Raw genomic sequence first — 21,767 nt, 5'->3', positions numbered from 1 at the left:
CAGAACAATGCCGGGTGCTGTGCCTGAGATGCTCCATTCCAGTCCATAGGAGAGGGACTTCCACAGTCCCCAGGCAAAGCAGACCGCCCAGGGGTTTGCTCCAGCTCCGATGTCGTGGGGTTTGTGCTGCAACCCTTCCCCCCTTCTGAGGGGAGCGTGTGTGTGTGTGTGTAGGGGGGGTATGACAGCATTGCCCAGCGCTAGTTGTGATGCCCCTCGTCTCCGCTGGGAACGCCCTGTCTGTTCCAAAGAAACACACTGACGGTTGGTTTCCATTGTGCACCAGCCCCGAGTCTAATCATGCCCTGCTCAATGGCATTCCTGGGACAGATGCTATAGAAACGTACTGGGCCTCATTTGCTAAAAAAACGTTTCTTCAAATAAAAAGGAGGTTTTTTTTAAAAAAACCTGTTGTAGCTTCTCTGCCACAGATCCTGGTGTGACCTTGGCATGTCACTTACTCTCTCTGGGGAAAGGAGGATGAAGCTCATTGCTTTGTCTGGCTAGATTGCAAGCGCTTCAGGACAGGGCCTGGCTCTTGCTACGTGTTTGGACAGTTCCCATCACAAACTGGAATACAGATGATACAATTCTGAACTCACCGGCAACCTAATCTACCCTCACAGTGGTTTTCTGTCTAATTTAATTGCTCTGTCTGTAGGCATTTTTAGGGCAGTATCTTTGTGCCGTTGACTTCATCTGAGTAACTCTATTATTACTTGGGGGGGAAGGATAGCTCAGTGCTTTGAGCATTGGCCTGATAAACCCACAGTTCTGAGCTCAATCCTTGAGGGGGCCATTTCAGGAGCTGTGGCAAAAATCTGTCTGGGGGTTGGTCCTGCTTTGAGCAGGGGGTTGGACTAGATGATCTCCTGGCATCCCTTCTAACCCTGATGTTCTATGAATCTATCCTGGTGTCTGTGAGATCAGAATCTGGTTCTAAGTCCTGCTCAAGAATCTTCCTTAGTCATTCTCCTTCCTTGACTGAGTTTACACAATAATTGATCAGTGAGAGGAAAACTCCAGGGATTCATTGCAGTCTCAGGTACTGCAGCTGGATAACAGCTGGCTCACTAGGCATTAGGAGAAATCATTAGATCAGAGTTTAAAAAATAATATTATTGAGCAGTTATATTTTTGGAGCACAGGGCAAGCATTCCTGGACCACTGTTACCTCCATTTTGCAGATGGAGAAACTGAGGCACGCAGCAGTAATGTGATGTAGCACAGAAAGGCTGGGATTCAGTCTCAGTTCTTGGTGGAGGTGGAGCTCCAGAGCTGAATTTTGCAGCAGACCCATGCTGTTACCTAGCTCCTCTGTGATGGCCGAGTTACAGCTCGTGTGTGTGTGTGTGTGTGTGTGTGTGTAAGGGTCAGTTACTGCAGCTGGCCATTCCCCCCAGGCCAGCAGGGTGGGAGAGCAAGTGCACACTGAGGTTCTCCTCCTGAGGCTAGGTCTGTAGTAGCCCATCCTGGTGCCCTGTATCCCAGTGTCTCTGGGCCAATATTTCTCTGGCAAGCCGGGTGCCCCCTGGCAGTTTTTGCGTGGTACGCACCGCTGACCCATTCTCCCTTACTTGTCCTTGTTGTAGCCGGTCTGGAGGCTGCCACTGAGTGAGTCTGGTGGGCAGAACACGGGCCTGCCCATGGTACGCACCGTGCACAAGGCGTGTGCGGCTGCGGGTGCCCGACCCTTTGTTGGTCACGGGGTCAGCGAGTGGACATGCGCCATCCCAGAGACCTTGTCCTCGTCCTTGGACGCAGCAGCCAGACTCTGCCTGCCTCGCGCTCTCCGCAGAATCAGCCGGCCTCTGGCTGCAGAACAGGGCTTGTGCCACCGACAGCTCGAGAGGTGCCAAAAAGGTGGCATCCGTCATTGCGTTTTCTTTTCTCTGCTGCGCCCTGTTTTCTAGCCCTCCGCTGCAAGGATCAGCTGCTGGGTGAGCAGAGAGGGGCCAAAGCCCAGCCCAGCACCTCTGTGCATTTAATGAACAGAGGGAAGTGAGGCCAGATGGACTCCGGGTCCAGCATCAGTGATTAACTGCAGAGCTATCAAAGGAGAGAAACGTTTCTTGTAGTCACGATTCATCAGCTCTGGCTGGGTGATAGCTACCCTGGAGCTGTCAAAGTGCGATCCTGGGGCCCAGGGGTTGATGCTACAGGAGCCAGACTTTGATTTTGCCCTTTCCTAATGTTGCCGGCTCAAAGAGCCCGAGGTGGAGCAACAGCAGGTTCGTTGCCCGGTGTGCGTCACACTAATTATCACACCAGGGTGGAGAAGCAAAATCAGGTTTATTTGAGCCCAAATAAGGTGCCAGGGAGAAAAAGCATTCTCAGATCCTGCACACCCGCTCACAGGCAGGGTCCCAGCATTTATACCCCACTTGTTTGTGTAAGCCTTTTGTTCGGTTTTCCCCCTCACCCCTCCCTTCCCAACAGCAGCTACATTAGGCATTACATCTCAGCGTGTTAGAAAAGTTCTCATTCGCATGTTTATCTGTTGGCCTTGTCAGCTCAGGCACATGAAGCCTTCTCCCCGCTTCCTCCCCCGCCTTCTCACTACTTTTGCTAGTTTCAGCGGGACTGCAGCTGTCTGCTAAAAAGCTGACTCTCACATATTCTGCTTTTAGGCTGTTAGCATGCAGGTTGGTTAAAATTCACAGCATGTAAGAACTTTGGTTCACTTCAGGCCCAAAGTCACAACTTTGGTTTACTCAGGCCTAGTGGCACCAACACTAAGAAAAAAAGTCTTCCATTTCCTTTAGCTTCCAAACGAGGATTTTCAGGCCTGTGAAAGACACTCTATGGCAGTGGTTCTCAAAGCCAGTCTGCCGCTTGTTCAGGGAAAGCCCCTGGTGGGCCGGGCCGGTTTGTTTACCTGCTGCGTCCGCAGGTTCGGCCGATCGCAGCTCCCACTGGCCACAGTTTGCTGCTCCAGGCCAATGGGGGCTGCGGGAAGCAGCGCAGGCCGAGGGATGTGCTGGCCGCCCTTCCCACAGCCCCCATTGGCCTGGAGCGGCGAACCGTGGCCAGTGGGAGCTGCGATCGGCCGAACCTGCGGACCCAGCAGGTAAACAAACCGGCCCGGCCCACCAGGGGCTTTCCCTGAACAAGCGGCAGACCGGCTTTGAGAACCACTGCTCTATGGAGCTCTAGGCTGCTGGCTTTCCTCTGCCCTGGTGTGAATCTGGAGTGATCCCACTGAAATCAGTGCATTTATTTCAGATCCGCACCAGTGTAGCTCTGCGTAAAATTCAGGCTCCTCTTGCTAGAGATGAATCTGGGCCAACGCCTCAGGTTTGGCCCCCTGGATCCAGGCCTGTGTTTGGATCCCGTTTTCGCAGCTCGAACCTCTCTCAGCAGGCCGAATCCACCAGGCCTGAAATATGGCAAAGTTTGGGTGCAGAGCTGGATTTTGAGCACGCTTCAGGGTCCTCAGGAGCCTTTGCTGCAGGGATTTGGGGAGATACGGGGCCTGATTCTGCTCTCGCTCACCCCAGGGGAAAGCCAGTATCAGTGAGATCAGGGTCAGGGCCGGGACATTTGGCTCCTGACTCAGAGCTCAGACCCAGGGTTCTGCTTCAGCCCCATCTCTCCTGTATCACAGACCTGAGTGAGTGTTGTAAACGGAGGGTGTGTGTGTGTGTGTTTGTGTGTGTGTGTGTGGGTGGGTGTGAGTCTCACCTGCTTGGGGTTTTGCCTGGCTGAGCTGGGAACTCTCCCCCCACAACAGGTCACCCCATTTTCCCCTTCCACTGTCTTTTCTGGGAAGTGACCCAATGACCTTCTACTTGCCATTCTCTCCCCCCCCCCCGATATCTCCCCCATCCTGCCTTCCTCAGGGGAGAAAGACAGCCAGTCAGGGTGTATCCCCAGGGTCTCCCAGAGGTCACTGTCCGGCCCACTCCCCATTCTATGGCAGAGAGCTGCCCCCTCAACTCAAGCCATAGCAGGAAAGTAGAGGCACTGATTGGTTTTCAGCTGGTTTGATGTGAAATGTACTTTTTGGGGGCGGTAGCTGCTTGCTACTTGCCCAGCCACATTGTTAATTTCTGTGTAACCCCTCTGGGGTTTAGAGAGCATGGCCCCTTTCAATCTTTCTCCCAGGGCGGAGGGGGAGAGTAAGAAAAAAGGAGGGAAACGCCATGTGGGGGCTGGAGCTCCAGGGCGGGAGGGGGCAGCCGGCAGGCCCTGGAGAAGTGAAACAGGGAGAACCTGCCTGAGGCTGGAGCAGGACAGGCCTGATCGGGGACAGCCCAGGACAGGAGCCAGGAGCAGCCCTGGGGCAGGGACGGACAGGCCGGAGCTGGACCCAGGATCACGCCTGCCCAGGGCTGCGTGGGGCTGAGCACTGGGGCTGGTGACTCTGCACTGGGAACAAGGAGGGAGGCTGTAGCCAGTTAAGTGGGGAGGGGGTCGCGCTGTGTCGCTTGGCAGACAGCGGCAGGAGAGGCACCGGAGGGGTTTGCTGGGGAAAAGTTTCACCGGCGCCGAAGACGACCAGGAGCCCCCAAGACTCACCACCGGACTGAAACTTTGCTCAGGACCCCTGAACTCTGTGTGCAGACGCATTGCTCAGTGTCTGCCCCTCCAGACTGTGCTCCCACTGGGCCCGTGGGGCCTTGGCTTGGATGCAGCCCTGTTCTACTGCCCCCCCTATATTTCCCCTTGTTGTTTTTCTCCTCTCACCCCTCTGTAAATAAATCTCTCCCTTTGTTATCTCCGTTGTACTTTTCCGGTGGATGGGTGTGCTCACTCTGGGGGGTTTGGAACAGGTACCCTGGGGTGGAAGGGATTTCTCCTGCTGCCTTCCTGCGCGCGCCGTCTCTTGGCCAGAGCTGCCTGCAGAGCAGACGCCATCTTGGCCACGAGGGCGCTAAAGTTACATCTGTTAGTCTCTCTGTTCTCAGGCTATGTGCAGCTACCTCCCTGCTGGCTGCCGAGTGCTTCTTTAAGGCTCTTACAAGGCCATAAATAATCGAACTGCAAGGCGCAAGCCATAGTCATTTTTAACAAATCCTATTCACCTGCAGTTGTAGAGACCTGCTTCCGATCTTCCTTCCCGAGCGATGCTAGAAGAGCAATAGCTAAACGGCGGCCCTTACGGTAGCTCAAATGCAAGAGAGAATACGAGCCCAAGTATTACACAGGTCGCGTTGAAGTGCTGCACATGCGCTGTGTTTCCTACATGTTGCATACATCTTCTATGTGCTTGACATGTTTTTTGCACGTGTTACATGTTGCATCTTGCAAGGATCATTGTGTATTTGGCTTGCCGGCTGTGGGCTGACTGAGGCGACCGGGTCTGGTGGATCTTTCAGGCCATGCCAATGAAGCCAGGAAAAGCAGATGTTGAAGCTGGCAGAGTTGGTGAGCCTTATTGTGTGATCACTGCAGCCTTCTGGTACCTGACTGGTGAGCCTCACCCACCTAGGCCTGATTCAAAGCCACTGAAATTTGTGTCTGTCTGTTGGGTTCAGTGGGCTTTGGCTCGATCCTGTGGGCACCAGTTGTCTCAGCATCACCTTATTTTAATAGGCTTTAATTAGAGTATCAGCCATGGAACTCCTCAAGTGCAAAGCTAGATGCCACCAGCAGGCCTGTGTATCCCAGTAGGCAGTGGGTCTGACCCGGCTGCTGCTCTGCTCAGGGGGAGTTTTGTTAGTGGTTTCAAGGGGGGCAGAATCAGGGCATAGATTTGGACAAAGTTCCGCTCACTGTAAACCCTCCTCCCCTTTCCTTTGGTATGAACATTGGGTGTTGACAGAATAACATTGTTTAACTTGTGCGTTACTGAGACGCAGCTGCCTACTAGAGACAACAAAGTCATTGGCAAAGGGAATGGAGAAGTTACACTGCCAAATTTAGAGCCCACTAACAAACAGGGGTTGTACACTGAGGAAAGAACTTGAAACATCCAAGGCTCCAGGACCCTTTTGCTCTGGCAGATCCTGAATTCGGAGCGGCTGCATGTTTGGAAAGACATTCTTCTGCCTAGGTAAAGTTCACCCTTGGGCAGAGCCGGACATGCCACCTAAGTCCCACATGTGATATAGGTCTTGTGTCGGCTTTACACAGAGGGGTGAATTTCATCCACTCTATTCCCAGAAGCAGAGAAGGAGTATCTTTCTCAGGCTTGTGTCTGAAGAAATGTTTTTTATCCGAGGAAAGCTTATGCCCAAATAAATCTGTTAGTCTTTAAGGTGCCACCGGACTCCTCATTGTTTTTGTGGATACAGACTAACACGGCTGCCCCTCTGATACTATCTTTTTCAGGGTTGATCCTGGAAATATTACTGGGCGTAGTACACCTCTACCCCATTATAACGCCACCCAATATAACACGAATTGGGCTATAACGCGGTAAAGCAGTGCTCCAGGGGCGGGGCTCCACACTACAGCAGATCAAAACAAGTTCGATATAATGCGGTTTCACCTATAACGTGGTAAGATTTTTTGGCTCCCAAGGACAGCGTTATATCAGGGTAGAGATGTACTTTGAATGCTCCTATTAGCATCACAGTAGGGAATACTCAAGTATTTGCAGCACTGGGCCCTTTGCTTGCATAGCATAGGCTGCCAATTAATTAGAAGCACTTTACAAATATTCAGTGGTCTTAAAAATAATTATTTGGTTTAAGGAGCAAACTTTCCTTTGCAGTGGTTCATAACAGAGAAGTTTTGCAAAACCCAGCTTATTTTTTTTTTTAAAAAAGTCTCATGGGCTTTGTAAAACCCCAAACTCTGGCAGGGTTCCCCCCAGTCTAGATCATTAGTATTGATTATGGCCTCAGGTTTATCCTGTCCTTTCCTGGTAAGTGCACAGTTACAAGAAATTGCAGAGCTGTCCGTGGCTGGCTGGAAATCAAGGGGAAATTGACTTATCCCCGCAGGATTGGCTGCAGAGATGGGCTCAGGTCACAGGTCAGTTCAGGTAGGTGCAGGAATCCAGTCTTTCCTGCCACTATATGCTGAGGGAATTTACACTCTGAGGCATCCAAGGCATCTCCCTGAGGTGGCTTTTTTGGCAGAAATTGGAACGACCCATTTATGTATCACCGACTTCATTGTCTGCTGCAGAACTGGCAAACTTGCTGCACCTCCCAGCTGTTCTCACCTAGCAGGGGTTGTGAGCAGGCCAGAGAATTCAATATTCCACCCCAGTGACCTGCTTAATCCAGGCCAAGCTCTTGGACACACTGGAGTACACTCCATACCGATCATTCTGCCCGCATCCATCTCCCCAGGACACCGTGCCAATCAGCTGCCAGTGGTTATTCTGGTTGCTTAACGTGACCATGGGCCCCCCTGAATCTCCGCTACAAGCATCTTTTCCTCCTGTGGGAAGAAGAGAAGGGTGGTCATTTCTGGGGTGCCCAAGGGACCCAAACGTGCAGCAGACTTTGCAAATTGCTACTCCAACATTACGGACAGGGTTAGCCGCGTGCCCCCACTAAAATGCAGCCACCTCTGAGTGGCGAACGTGGCAACTCTTTACCAGCACACAGCAAGGCTGAGAAGCGATTTAAGATGGGAAGGGAGGAAGAATTCTGGACCTAGTTGAAACTAAAGGAGAAATAGAGGGAGGCAGAATGACCCAACCTAAAATTTGGCCAGGACATCAGAGTTAACACTCTGATATGGAAAGTTGTGTAGAACTTTTAGTAACTACATGTGGCCAGGACCTTGGTTTGATATTTCATGCAAAGTAGGGTGACCAGATGTCCCAAATGTATAGGGACAGTCCTGATGTTTGTGGCTTTGTCTTACATAAGCACCTATTACTTCTTACCCCATCCTGATTTTTCACACTTGGTATCTGGTCACCCCAACCCAAAGACATCCATCGCAGGAGAAAATATGGGTTGACTCCTCAAGCTAGTTTCAAGGAGATGTGAAAACCAGATGTTAAGATGTGACCAGGTCTTATCAGGAAACAGGACCTGGCATTGTATGGGCGAATCTATCTGTCTGGAACCAAACCGGATGCTGTGTCCCCTTTGAATCCCCTGCAGGAGCTGCACGGAGTAAACCTCTGTCCATAAGCCCATCCCCACTGCGGAACTTCCCAGAGTTTGTGGCTGTAAGGCCAGCCGGTGAGCATCCGTTCTGATGTCCTGTCCGACGCAGGCCAGGGGAGCTCACCCAGGAATTCCTGACAACAGCCCAATAACTTTTGGTTGCATTAGATCAGAGATTTTCAAAGTGTGGGGCATGACCCTATGGCAGGTGCAAGGGGGAAGGATAGTTCAGTGGTTTGAGTACTGGCTTGCTAAACCCCGGGTTATGAGTTCAGTTTCTGAGGGGGCCATTTAGGGATCTGGGGCAAAAATGTGTCAGGGATGGTACTTGGTCCTGCTGTGAAGGCAGGGGACTGGACTCAATGACCTTTCAAGGTCCCTTCCACTTCTATGATTTTATGACCGGACAGGGCTGCGCTGAAGGGCCAGAGTCAGCAGAGGGATCTGTCTGGATGGGAAGCAGGAGGGGCTCTGTGTAGGCAGTCTCGGCTGCCAGGATATGGCTGCAGCCACAAGGTGCAGTCACCCTCCTCTTCTGGAGAGGCAGACACGGACTCTGAGTGGGGGGCTGCAGGCTGCACCCTGGGAGTACTGCTCTTCCCTGCCAGACAGAGCTGCTGGCCCCAGCCCTCAGCACAGCCTCAGGGCACAGAGCCCCATTCACGTGCCCTGACGGATAGAGCCTGTGCAGGGGAAGCAGACGGGGCCATGCTGATGGATCACACCATGCGGTGGGTCAGCACAAGGGCTGTGCATCTCTTCAATCCACCGTAAGCTCTGCTGGGTGGTGCGTAAGCCTGGTGCTGGCCTCTGCACAGGGTGACATGCCCCCTGCCCCCTCTTCAGACGAGGAGTTGGTAAAGAGCTGTGACCCCCTTAGAGTTCACCCCCTAGCCAGGTGTCTAACAGGCAGCGTGAGGGTGAGACCTTCCCGCTGGGGCGGATGGAAGGACACACTTGCACCAAAGCTTGTTTGGATAGAATGGAGCTGCACCTTCTTGCTCTCCAGCGCAGATCATATCGTCCGTCACCTTTCTCTGCAGCCTTGCGTAGGCTTCCTGGCACAACGCGTGGTCAGTGAGCGGGATCTCAATCTGCAAGACAGGGAAACCAGTGAGTTACCAGGTGCCCATTGCCTAGCGGCGGCCCCTGCTGTACCTACGTAGGCTTGGAAGGATCAGATCTGTAGTGGTAAATGTCACTAAATCTCACACACCGGACCCTGTAGACACACAAACCGCACACACACAAACCAATGGAAAAATATTTCTGTCGAGAGCAACTGAAATTCACACGTTGCCCAAGTCAGAAAAATGCTGCTTGAGAACTTGTGAGCGTTTGAGTCGAGGCTAAAATGTAGACATCTGATGGTCGCAGTGTGCATCTTAATGGTTTATAACAGGGCCGCCCGAGGGGGGGGGGGCAAGAGGGGCAATTTGCCCCAGGCCCCGGGCCCCACAGGGGCCCCCACGAGAGTTTTTCGGGGCCCCTGGAGCGGGGTCCTTCACTCACTCCGGGGGGCCCGGAAAACTCTTGCAGGGCCGGGCCCAGGAGCTTCTTACACTCCCGGTCTTCGCCGGCAGGGGGTCCTTCCGCTCCGGCCCTTCCGTTCAGGGACCCACCGCCGAAGTGCCCTGAAGACCCGTGGTGGGGGCCCCCCGCCGCCGAATTACCGCCGAAGACCGGGCTGCACTTCGGCGGCAGGTCCCGCTTCGGTGGTAATTCGGCGGCGGGGGGAGGGGCCTGCCGCGGGTCTTCGGGGCACTTCGGCGGCGGTCCTGGAACGGAAGGGCCCCCCGCCGCTAAAGACCCCAGGCCCCCGGAATCCTCTGGGCGACCCTGGTTTATAAAGCTTTACCTTTTTGAATCTCAGCCTCAACTTGCATGAAATAATTGTCTGAGCCCCACCTTTGCTTGAACCCCCCAGGATTTCCCACACCTGTGAATATTTAAATTGCTAAAAATTGGGGGGAAAAAGCATATAAGTAAACATCGATATTATCCACTGAAATGATAAAGAAAATACAAACTGAGTTCTGCAAGCACCTCCCCCACCTTCTCTTTCTAATATCCTGGGACTGACCCAGCTACAGCTACAGAAGCCAAAACATCCTTTATTCTTTGTTATACGCACCCTTGGCTGGGGGTGGGAAACAGGGATTGAACCTGGAACATCTGGATCCCAAAGCAAAAGTGTTGATGGCTTGAGCCAAAGGAGCCTTCCCCCCCACTCAATGCTGTAGCAGGTTTCTTAATTGCTAGGTGGCCGAGCCGCTGTCAGAGGGATCAGACCACCATGACAAGCTGGCGTGGGGCATACACCTGTCACCACGTCAGTTAGCCTATAGAAATCAGAGATGGAGAAGACCCAGCTCCTTGTGTACACTGAAAGCTTCCTCCTCATGTCCTACTAGAAGAGGGCAGGAGTGGGCGTTCACACCGAATGCCCGTCACGCAAAGGGTCTAGTCCTGCCGTCAGATATGTGTCTGCAGTTCCCGTTCACACTCGGGTGTTTGACCACAGAGTCTGGCCCAAAGCACGATGGAACAGGGAGCCAGCTGGAACATCCAGCGTGAGTAAATCCAGTGACGGAAGGGACGAACACAGCTTAGGAACAAGAAGGGACATGAGGACACAGCTGCTCTCGCTAAGCAGAGGTGGTGGGATGAGGAAGTGGACGTGGGGCTCCTAGGTGCCAGGGAGGATGATTACGGGCTCTCCCAATATTTGCCAAAAGGTGTAATAAACTCTCCCTGAGCTGCTCTGGTCTCCACTGCATTGCTCCCTGCCCCCATCACCCCACCAGTGCCTCAGCCTCATCCATGCACTTGTCTGCTTCTCCCACACACCTCGTTGCACCTTCTTCCATGCTGCTCTCCGAGAACTGATCTGCAAGGCCACCAACATGGCCTCCTTTCAGACCCACCCTTACCACGATGCCTACAAGCAACTGACCTGCTAACCATGGATAGGTTGAGGGTGGCTGTTTATTTGTGTATTTGTTCTCAAACACACACACAAATGCTACCTATTCTTGATTGTCTCCCGTGCTCTTCTTGACTTCGTAGGTTTTGTCTACACTGTGATCCCAAATGTGACTCCAGATCAGGTAGACAGACCCATGCTAGCTTTACCCATGCTAGCCTGGTGAAAAATATCAGTGTAGATGCAGTGGCGTAGGCTACAGCATGGGCTGTGTGAGCATGCCAGAAACCCTGGGAACATGCTCACATTGCTGAATTCAAACAGGAGTTATTGGTGGGACGTCCGAGGGCCTGTGTTATACAGGAGGTCTGAGTAAGGCCTGGTCTACACTAAGGGGGGGGTCGAACTAAGGTACGCAAGTTCAGCTATGTGAATAGCGTAGCTGAACTCGAACTACCTTAGTTCGAAGTACTCACCCGTCCAGATGCCGCGGGATCGAAGTCCGCGGCTCCCCCGTCGACTCCGCCACCACCGTTCGCGGTGGTGGAGTTCCGGAGTCGACGGGAGCGCGTTCGGAGTTCGACATATTGCGTCTAGATGAGACGCAATATGTCGAACTCCGAGAAGTCGAACGTTACCTGCCGACCTGGGCGGGTAGTGTAGACGTACCCTAAGTGATGACAGGGGTTCCTTCAGGCCTTGAAATCTAATCAGTGATTGCACTCAGGCCTCAGATGGCTGTGGAGACATGCCGTTAGATTTTAAGCTCTTCAAGACAAGGACCACATGTTCCTGTGTATGTGGACAGCCCTTGACCACGTTGTGGGCACCACCATCATCCAAACAAATAATAATTATGCTCCATGGGCTAAACAGGCACCATGAGATCTGCCTGTAGGTCCCCCAGCACCTCCTGTTGGGGTTTGTCTGGGAAAAGGATGACTAGGATGAGCCATCTGGGCTGACCCACAAACTAACATCACACTGAAGCAACAGGTGAGGCCCGGTGGGGCTCGAGTTAGTAGAATATACCATGTTCCCATCTGATGCAGCGTTGTAAAGGGAGAGAAAGCCAAGCCACTTGGATTCCCTTAGCACAGCTGATATTACACGTCTCCTGTTGGTGCTGAAGATTTGACCTGCTTCTCCTTTGGACTCTGCTGCTGGCAGCCTCATCTGCAATCGATGGTTTCATGAAGTGGTTGAGCAAAACGCTCATATTTGCTCATTGCTCAACACGTGTCTGTTGGTTTCTCCCAGGTCACCGGCCACGTGCAGCGAGTTTGGGGAAATGATGCTAGGCCGAGGGGTGGGTTTACTCACGTTCAAGGCCCTGCTGGCTGTTTGACTGCAGCGGTGTACACAACAGGCATGGAGTTTGGATCCACTCTGGCTTTAGACAAATGCATTTTTCTGCAGCGTTTTCCAGGCATGGCACCCGGCAGGGCTACCAGGATTCCAGCAGCCCTTGCACTGCATCGACAGCGGCACTTCCTGCTGTGTCCGTGGTGCTGCTCGGCTCACAGCGCTGGACAAACCCAAACTCTCGCTCGGCTGCCGAGAAGGAGGCCAGCACCAGCATCCTCATTTTACAGCTGCGGTAGCTGAGGCACATGGAGGGGAAGTGACATGCCCGAGGTCACAGAGGAGGCCTGTGTCAGAGGCAGGACACTGGATCCCACTCCTATGCTCAGGCCCCTAGATCCTGGTATTCTCAGGTTAATAATTCTCACCTCCATCAAGGCTTCAGGGCGTTTTTGCAAGAATTCCTTTCCCCATCCGCTGACAATGACCATGGCATCTGAAAGCAAAATCAAGAAGCGTTTGCTAGCAAAGGGATACGCGGGTGTGGGAAGAGGATTCTGCTATTAACCCCTGCTGAACATGGCAGTGAATCAGTCTCCGTGTTAGCATCTTTCTAAGCCGTTCCTTCACTACCCCAGAACTGGCCTGTGCCCAGGCAACTGTTAGCTCCCTCGAAGCAGATTTTGTATCCAACGTGCCTGGTTTGTTTTACAAGAGGAGTCCAGGGCAGGCTTATAAATCCCTTTCATGCAGCCTGCTGCAGCATTAATCCTTAAAAGGGCATCCTTCCACTTAGCCGCTCTGATATTGGCCTGAGGCACCGAACCTAGCTTGTAAGTCCCCTCTTCTGAAACTAAGTGCAGTGAGGCTCCCAAGCAAAGCAGGTCTCGGGAGGGACGGCTGCCTGGGGAGATGTGAGGCTCACACACATGGCGAGTGGTTCTTGAAACAGTCTGTGTCTGTCTGTCTCGGGCAGAGGAGATGCCTTTTGGAACAGTCCTCTGTCCCCTTTGCCTAGAGGCAACGGGATAAAGGACACAGCAGCCAGGAGAACCAGAGAGAAAGGAAAAACTCTGGGAGTTGGATCAAAGAATCACTTGGGTCAGAGCTGGGCACCGCTAGGTCATTTAGTCCATCCTGATCCCAAGTCAAGCTTGTCCCTATTGCGTATTTGCTAGCACTTTGTCCAGTGAGTGACATGAAGGCCCATACAAACCTCCCTTGAGGAGATAATGCCATCATCCCATAACAAACTCCTCACAGCCTGGCTGAGTGTCGTGAAAATCTTTCTAGCTTTTGGATCAGTTTTGCCCCATGGCCTCTCACTAATAGCCCCTTCAGGCACCATAAGCACTTCCTCTCCACCCTCCTTGGGGTCTCTGTCTTGCACCTATCTTTTGGTTACCACCTGGGTCTGTGTTCAGCCTGGCCGTTGGGCTTTATGGCCTGCTCCCAGCGGGAGCCGCCAACCGACTGGCACCTCTGCAAGGTCAGTCCCTGAATCTCAAGAGCCGTAGCTGGTTTTTTGTTGCCTGTTCCGGAGCTGGCCCGGAGCTGGCCCTGGGTGGGTGAGGAGAAAGAGCCAGTTCTTGCCTTTGTGGTGTGAGCCATCAGGAAAGCAAATCGGCATCACGTAATCATTCAGCACCGCCTGCTCAGACAGCTCCACCAGGCCTATGTCGTACTGCAAGGTGGCCGCCCTGTAGGAGGGGTGGATGATGACGTTCTTCGGCTGCAGCTGCTGCTCCGTGTCGTCTTGCTTTAAAGTCTGGTGTTTCCCTGTGAAGGAAGGAGGGCCAGGGAGAGGTGGCTACATGCAGTTATGGGAGGCCATCACCCTGCCTTCCCAAAGGGGAATGAATTCCCATGAAAGTCATTCGGGGGCTTGGAGAAGCAAATAGCTCAGAGCAGGACACATCCTAGCAGATTTGTGGCTGGCAGACAGAACGTATCGTCATGGCACAACTAGCTTGTGGGGCTCCCATGGCAGGGAACCCCGCTCAGCAGGCGGGGTCAGAGAGAGAACATCAGAGACTGGACAGTGAAGGGTTCCTGGAGGAAGTGGTGAGCCAGTGTGAGAACCGAGAACACACACAGCAGTTGCACAGGGGAATGGCATAGAGGGTGCTGGCGTGAGTCCACTTTGCCTTTAATTACCCAGGCCATGGGATCGTGGGAGACGGCCATGACCTGTCACTGCCCCATCGCCACCCCTTGAGCCAGTGTGCAGTGCGGACTGCTGGTCACTCACCCAGGATTATTTTGAATGAGGAAGGGCTGAGAACATCCGAGCTGCGGAAAACTGGGTTCTCTGGTTCCAGTTCCTGGTGGAGGCAGTGAGCAGCAGTGACAATCCATTTGGTTCCTAGAACATAACAGAGTCAGCACATCTGTCCAGTCCAGCCCAGTTCCCCACCCATGGAATAGCTCACAACACCCGTCCAGCCCAGTCCTTGCCCATGGGATAGCTCACAACACCCGTCCAGCCCAGTCCTTGCCCATGGGATAGCTCACAACACCCGTCCAGCCCAGTCCTCGCCCATGGGATAGCTCACAACACCCATCCAGCCCAGTCCCCAGGCATGGGATAGCCCACAACACCCGTCCAGCCCAGTTCCCCACCCATGGCATAGCTCACAACACCCATCCAGCCCAGTCCAAGTACATGGGATAGCTCACAACACCCGTCCAGCCCAGTCCCCACCCATGACATAGCTCACAACACCCGTCCAGCCCAGTCCTTGCCCATGGGATAGCTCACAACACCCGTCCAGCCCAGTCCTCGCCCATGGGATAGCTCACAACACCCGTCCAGCCCAGTCCTCGCCCATGGGATAGCTCACAACACCCGTCCAGCCCAGTCCGAGTACATGGGATAGCTCACAACATCCGTCTAGCCCAGTCCCCACCCATGGCATAGCTCACAACACCCGCCCAGCCCAGTCCTCGCCCATGGGATAGCCCACAACACCCATCCAGCCCAGTCCCCAGGCATGGGATAGCCCACAACACCCGTCCAGCCCAGTCCCCATGCATGGGATAGCTCACAACACCCGCCCAGCCCAGTCTTTGCCCATGGGATAGCTCACAACACCCGTCCAGCTGAGTTCCCACCCATGGCATAGCTCACAACACCCGCCCAGCCCAGTCCTTGCCCATGGGATAGCCCACAACACCCGTCCAGCCCAGTCCCCAGGCATGGGATAGCCCACAACACCCGTCCAGCCCAGTCCGAGTACATGGGATAGCTCACAACACCCGTCCAGCTGAGTTCCCACCCATGGCATAGCTCACAACACCCGTCTAGTCCAGTCCCCACCCATGGGATAGCTCACAACACCCATCCAGCCCAGTTCCCACCCATGGCATAGCTCACAACACCCGTCTAGTCCAGTCCCCACCCATGGGATAGCTCACAACACCCGCCCAGCCCAGTCCTCGCCCATGGCATAGCTCACAACACCCATCCAGCCCAGTCCCCACCCATGGGATAGCTCACAACACTCGTCCAGCTGAGTTCCCACCCATGGCATAGCTCACAACACCCGCCCAGCCCAGTCCTCGCCCATGGGATAGCTCACAACACCCGTCCAGCTGAGTTCCCACCCATGGCATAGCTCACAACACCCGTCCAGCCCAGTCCAAGTACATGGGATCGCTCATAACACCGACCTCCTCTCTAACAATAACCCTGCTTATAATGTACATGGCACCTTTTATCTAAGGCTCTGCAGGCACTTTACACAGATCAGTTACATCTCTCACACCTCTGCTCCATGGGGTGCACCATGCTGAGAAAACATCAGATGCCCTCCAGGCCATCTGCTGCTTTCAAAAGGTTTCTTGGTCCCCAGGGCTGGGCGGTTGTGGCGTCTGAACTCCTTCCACGGAGGTGGGGACAGGGGTGGGTGTGTGTCATTAACACCTGTACGTGGGGTCTGCACTAGGGCCAGGCAAATGGGACCAAGAACCCGTGTGCTGGACTCGGGGTTGAACTGGGGCTCACGTGGCCTTGTGCTGAATTTCACCCCATGCGCAGAGGGGCTGCTCCGCAGTCCTGGGGCCGGGGGCTGAGCACAAGAGAGAGGCCGCCAAAGCCCAGTGACCCTAAGGGGAGTCCCAGCTCTCAGGGCCTTCCAGGAGGGGAGCCCTGAGACCTGCTACTGGCTGTTCAAAAGAAACAGCTGGCAAGAAAATAGCTAAAGAGCCGCTGATCCATCAATACAACCCAGGAGTTGCTCAGCAGGAGGTGCTCTCCTGCTCCCCACCGTCCCGAGGTGGCACCCACCCAACCCAGCCACCCTGCTCCTGCCGGTATTTCGTAGGGGGGGGGGTGAGGTCCATGAGTCTCTGCAAGGAAACCAGCAGGCCGCACTAGGTCGTTGTACTCCCCCGCCACTGGGGATAGAGCCCATGCGGGAGCTCCAGGCAGGGTAAGCAGGAGGCACAGATGTCGGCGCAGAGGGGCTCAGTCCCCTGCACGCGCCGGCCTTGGCATGCAAGAGCGCCAGGTCTGCGCAGGGACACGGTCCGACACTTGGGCCTCAGCATGCTGATGCGGCTCGGAGGTGCTCATTCCCCTCCTAGGCCTCCCTGCAGGAGTGACCGTGCTATGCAGGATCGGGTCCTGCAGCGTAGGTTTAAAGCAGAGCATGGCTTTTCTTTAAAAGTAGTAGTTTTTTTCACACAACGCACAGTCCACCTGTGGAACTCCTTGCCAGAGGATGTTGTGAAGGCCAAGACCATAACAGGGTTAAAAAAAAACTAGATAAGTTCATGGAGGACAGGTCCATCAATGGCTATTAGCCAGGATGGGCAGGGATGGTGTCCGTGGCCTCTGTTTGCCAGAAGCTGGGAATGGGCGACAGGGGATGGATCACTTGATCATTCCCTGTTCTGTTCACTCCCTCTGGGGCACCTGGCACTGGCCACTGTCAGTAGACAGGACACTGGGCTAGAAGGACCTTTGGTCTGACTCATTATGGCCCTTCTTACGTTCTTAAATCTCCTTTATAGCCCATCCCACAGCAGTGCGTGTGACAGACACCAGGGGCACGGCTCACTTAACAGTCACTGGTGGGTTCATGTCTTGCGTGTGGACTCCAGACCATCCCCATTTCTGACCCAGGGCAGCACGAGGGGGTGTCAGAGACGCCTTTCTGGAAAATCATCCCCTCTGCTGGCTGCCTGGTTGGAAGTTAAAGGTCGTGTTTCACCCACGGAAAAAAATTAGTCGCCCACTGGCAGCCAGCTGCCCCTTCTCCCCACCAGTGCCTGCCGCCCGCTTGCTGCCCCACTGATCAGCACCTCCCCCTCCCTGCTAGCACCTACCGCCTGCCACGATCAGCTGTTTTGCGGCATGCTGGAGGCTTTGGGAGGGAGGGGGAGGAGTGGGGATGGGGCACACTGGAAGGAGGGGGCAGAACTGGGCAGGAAAGAGGCAGGGCAAGGGCAGGGCAGGAAGAGACGGGGCTATGGGGTGGGGGCAGGGCCTGGGGTGGAGCGGGGGGTTGGGCATGGCCCGGAGGACGCCGGCGCTTATGTCGTGTCTGAAGAGATGAGGGGAGAACCCTGGTGTCTGATCTGAATTTCCTTCTCCTGGTAAAACAAACTCTGCTCCCCTTTGCACTTAGTGATGGCTTCATCGCCCTCCGTGGTCACTGAGCATCCAGTGTCTAACTCATGGCTTTGCAATGCACTCCGTGGTCTCTGGGAAGCATTGTGTCAAACCGGATTTGATTCCACGCTGCGCCATATGAATCGCCAGTCAACCCGGGCTTGCTCATTTTCCTGCTAATTCTTCGGGCTGTTGAATCAGAGCATTAGCGCTCCAGTCATCAACTCAGATTACGCCGAGTACCAAAGAGATTCTTACCTAGCAGAGATCCTCCGCAGAAGGGCTGCCCTCTCCTATGCAGCATGGCGATCCACGGAGATATTCCTCGCTGGGTATAGCGTCCGCTGGAAATCCGGGCCAGCCAACTCCTGGAAAACTTTGGCTTCCCACACACTGAAACCGCAAGGAATAAGATCAGACACAAGAGAGACACAAACGAAAGCCACCTGAGACGCCAAGTTTTCTAGCGTAGATGGAGCAAATCCCCAGATCAGTTGTTTACTCCGGTTTTAGTGGGAATTTGAGTAAAACTGGAGTGAAGATTGCGTCAGGACCTCCGGATTCGGCCTAGTCAGAAGTTAGTACAAGACATCAACAAGAAATCATCTCCTGTTGAATTCTAAACAGTTCCCAAGAGCCCTCAGTTCACCTCCCCCCATCTGATGTCATTTCTCTAAATATATCCAGCGTAAGTGCAATGGAGTAACCTGGGAGTTACTGGATTATCATGGAGCAAAATACGGCCCCTTAGCATCCCTGAGACTCAACCAATGGGGACCCCAGGCCTCCAGAGAGAAAAGGCTCATGGAGCAACTCACTTTGCAGCCTGTATTCTGTAGATTTTGTTTTTCTTTAAATATGGAGCTGCACTTTGGGACAAGTCCTGAGTCCCTTGGCTCAGTTCTTATGCAGGCAAGTTGCCAAGGCAGCCGACGGCAGCAGGCTGGGAGAGTTCCACACAGGGCCGGCGCAACCCATTAGGCGACGTAGGCGGTTGCCTAGGGCACTGACATTTGGGGGGTGGGGGGCGTGTTAAGTGAGCCGTGCCCCTGGTGTCTGATCACACCGCATCCAGCCGCTGCGGTCGTCGGCGGTATTTTGGGGGCGGGACCTTCCGCCGCCTAGGGCGCCAAAAAGGCTGCCGGCGCTCCTGGCTCCAGAGGTGGCCAAGTGACTTAGAAGCACAAATAGCACTGAAAGTCAATGGGACTGATGCTCGTAAATCATGGAAAGTTTCTTACACAGCGCTGTAAACCAGGGTCTTCATAGCTCTAGCATAGAGCTGTGACTCAGGTCCGCGGCTGGTCATGCTGCAGTGCGGATGCAGGCCGAGCTGCAGACCTGAGTTAGAAGGTCAGCATGGTTCTGTATAGACACGTTAGCACGGCTGGGGGACCCAGGTCTAGCGATAGTAAACCCAGTCTTGGAAACACCAAGTCCACAAACCCAGGTCCCACAGACCCTAGACAAGTTCATGGAGGATAGGCCCATCGATGGCTGTTAGTTAGGATGAGCAGGGATGGTGTCCCTGGCCTCTGTTTGCCAGAAGCTGGGAATGGGCGACAGGGGATGGATCACTTGGTGATTCCCTGTTCTGTTCATTCCCTCTGGGGCACCTGGCATTGGCCACTGTCAGAAGACAGGACACTGGGCTAGATGGACCATTGACCTGACCCAGTATGGCCGCTCTTATGTTCTTATCGCCTAGCACATGCAGTGTCGCACTGATCATAAATACAGTATGTGCCTGGGCCATGGTGTCCCATGGTATGACTCTGAAGCATGTAGGTTACTCTTTCTAAAGGAAGGCACTATTCACTGGGGATGATGGGATGGGAATCAAAGGCCTGGCACTGTGCGGGGCTGAACTGCACTCAAAGAATTAGCCATGCTGGAAGATGGGCCAGCACTCAAGAACAAGGACTGGGGTGGTGGATTGGCACGGTGCATGCCAGCAGCTGGGGATGGGTCGGCATGGCATGAAAAGCTGTCAAACCACTTGGAACCTTGAAAGCAGCCTTCTAGGTAGCCCCAGTCCCTCTCTCGCCTTTATTAGAAGGATGCTTGCATGGAGGTATTTGCTTGTTTCGTATGAGTTCCTCTGCTCCTTCCTCTCTGCCTGAAGACATGGCACAGATGCAGAGGAGTGCGTTCCCCAATCTGCAGTCTTCAGCAAGGAAAGGACACTTAGTCAGTAGTAGGTTGAATCCCACTGATGCACCCAGGGCTAAACTGATTGTGGGTCAGGAAGGAATTCCCCACCCAAGGGCACACTGGCAGGACCCTGGAGTGATGTTTCACTTCCCTCTGGGAGCAGGGATTGTCTGCTGGGATCAAATAGGGGTATCTACAAATGGCTAGTTCCCCGTGGCCACAGGGGCTGGGTGTTGGTGAGCCTCACCCATCCCATTATTCCCCGTGCTTTGATGCATTATTTTTGTGATTGGATTAAGAAGAGGATAAAGCTAGGGGTGCCAGGGCATTGGGAGGGGATGCACATCATGAAGAAGCCCTGAGGTTGTGGAAGGGGAGGAGCACACCAGGGTGAATGCAGGGTGCAGTCCCATGAACTTCTCCCGGTTAGAACGGTGGATTGCCAGCACACATGCTTTGTACATACCAGGGCTTTATTACCTTCCCGGTCAGAATGATACAGACTGTCCATACACAGCGTTCGACAGCTGACAGAATAGAGTACAAAAAATATAATATCTTCTAGCTACGCGGCATAGTCGGGAGTACAGGCCGTAGCATGTGTGTACAATAGACACGTTCCTTTGGTCTCTGGAGGATCTCGCTCCTCTGGCTGCTATACGCACTGCTTAAATGATTGTGGGTCAAAGCCTGAGGGTCTAGCTCAGTGTTTACTCACCCCGCACCCAGGTAAAACTCCCCAGGTCTGAGTAAAACCAAGCCAGAATAGTAAGGTTCGGCCCAACAGGAAGCTACATGGACGTATCCAGCGGAGAGCAGCTACCCTGCCGTGTTTTACTAACCGGCATCGCTGTGGGAGTGTACGTGGGGGTTCACAAGCACACAGAGGAGACCGTCCCTCGTGAGGGAGGCGGTTTAAACACCTGGCGAGCTAGACATGCCTGGAGTGGGTTTTTTTGGTCTGTAAGAGCCGCTTTCGCTGAAATGGTAAATAAATGATACTTTGCTTTAAGGGGGCATCTGGCCACTGGCTACCACCGTCCCGGCCCATTGCAGGAGCTGAACATAATGGGAGTGTAGCCCAGACCCCGTCTGAGAGAGGGGGAGTCGCGTGACTCCACCCTATGCCAGCTGACAACTCGAGGCCTGAGGTTCAGGATGGGGGAGGTGCTCAGAGAGACCAGGAGGGGTCAGCAGTGCTGTTTGCCCGGTAGCTGTGACATGCACCACACCCAGAAATGAGTCTCCAGTGAGCCTGGGGTTGACTTCTGCCCAAATCTGGGTCAGTTTATGGAGTCATGCTGAAGCCATCCAAACTCAGGAGTTTTCTGTGGCTTCAATGTGCAACCAAGGGAAACACAGGAGGTTTGACTCAGTTTGGCTTTGGGAACCCTCCAACGCAAAGCAGAACTCACATGGGGCATCCATACCCCACTGGAAATGAAGTGCAAGGAAAGGATTGCAAATGCCTGCCAAGCCGCACAGTTCTGGAAGAGAGAGAAGAATATATTGCAGAGTGTGTGTGTGTGTGTGTGTGTGTGTGTGTGTGTAGTGTGGATGCAAGCGCCACAAATTTGCCTGGCTTTATTCTGCTTTATCCTTTGCCCGTCTCGCTCTCGGAACAAGCTGGCTCTGCCAGCAAGAGGGATTCGTCCTCTCACCCAGCCATTGATGGTGTTAAGCTCCAACGCATGTGCTGCAAGTCACAGCAGGACATGCTCAGCGGGGACAATGTGGCCCATGT

At 53.9% G+C, this 21,767-nt stretch overlaps 1 protein-coding gene across 1 annotated transcript in view; it reads right to left on the bottom strand.

The window, feature by feature from the left end:
• Positions 1-6,433: 6,433 nt before the first annotated feature.
• Positions 6,434-21,767, bottom strand: part of MASP1 (MBL associated serine protease 1) — a 69,727-nt gene continuing 54,393 nt past the window's right edge. Inside the window, exons 11-16 of the mRNA XM_039489017.1 lie at positions 18,128-18,262; positions 14,504-14,617; positions 13,846-14,031; positions 12,681-12,748; positions 9,016-9,115; positions 6,434-7,338 (exon numbers count right to left, since the gene is read on the bottom strand). Coding sequence (XP_039344951.1) covers positions 7,148-7,338; positions 9,016-9,115; positions 12,681-12,748; positions 13,846-14,031; positions 14,504-14,617; positions 18,128-18,262 — 794 coding nt within the window. The 3' untranslated portion in view covers positions 6,434-7,147. The remainder of the gene's footprint in view (positions 7,339-9,015; positions 9,116-12,680; positions 12,749-13,845; positions 14,032-14,503; positions 14,618-18,127; positions 18,263-21,767) is intronic.

Source organism: Mauremys reevesii, linkage group 9, assembly GCF_016161935.1.
Source record: "Mauremys reevesii isolate NIE-2019 linkage group 9, ASM1616193v1, whole genome shotgun sequence".
NCBI classification, from domain to species: Eukaryota; Metazoa; Chordata; order Testudines; family Geoemydidae; genus Mauremys; species Mauremys reevesii.
Note: the sequence above shows the minus strand (reverse complement) of the source record. Positions and strands in the feature narration are given on the sequence as shown.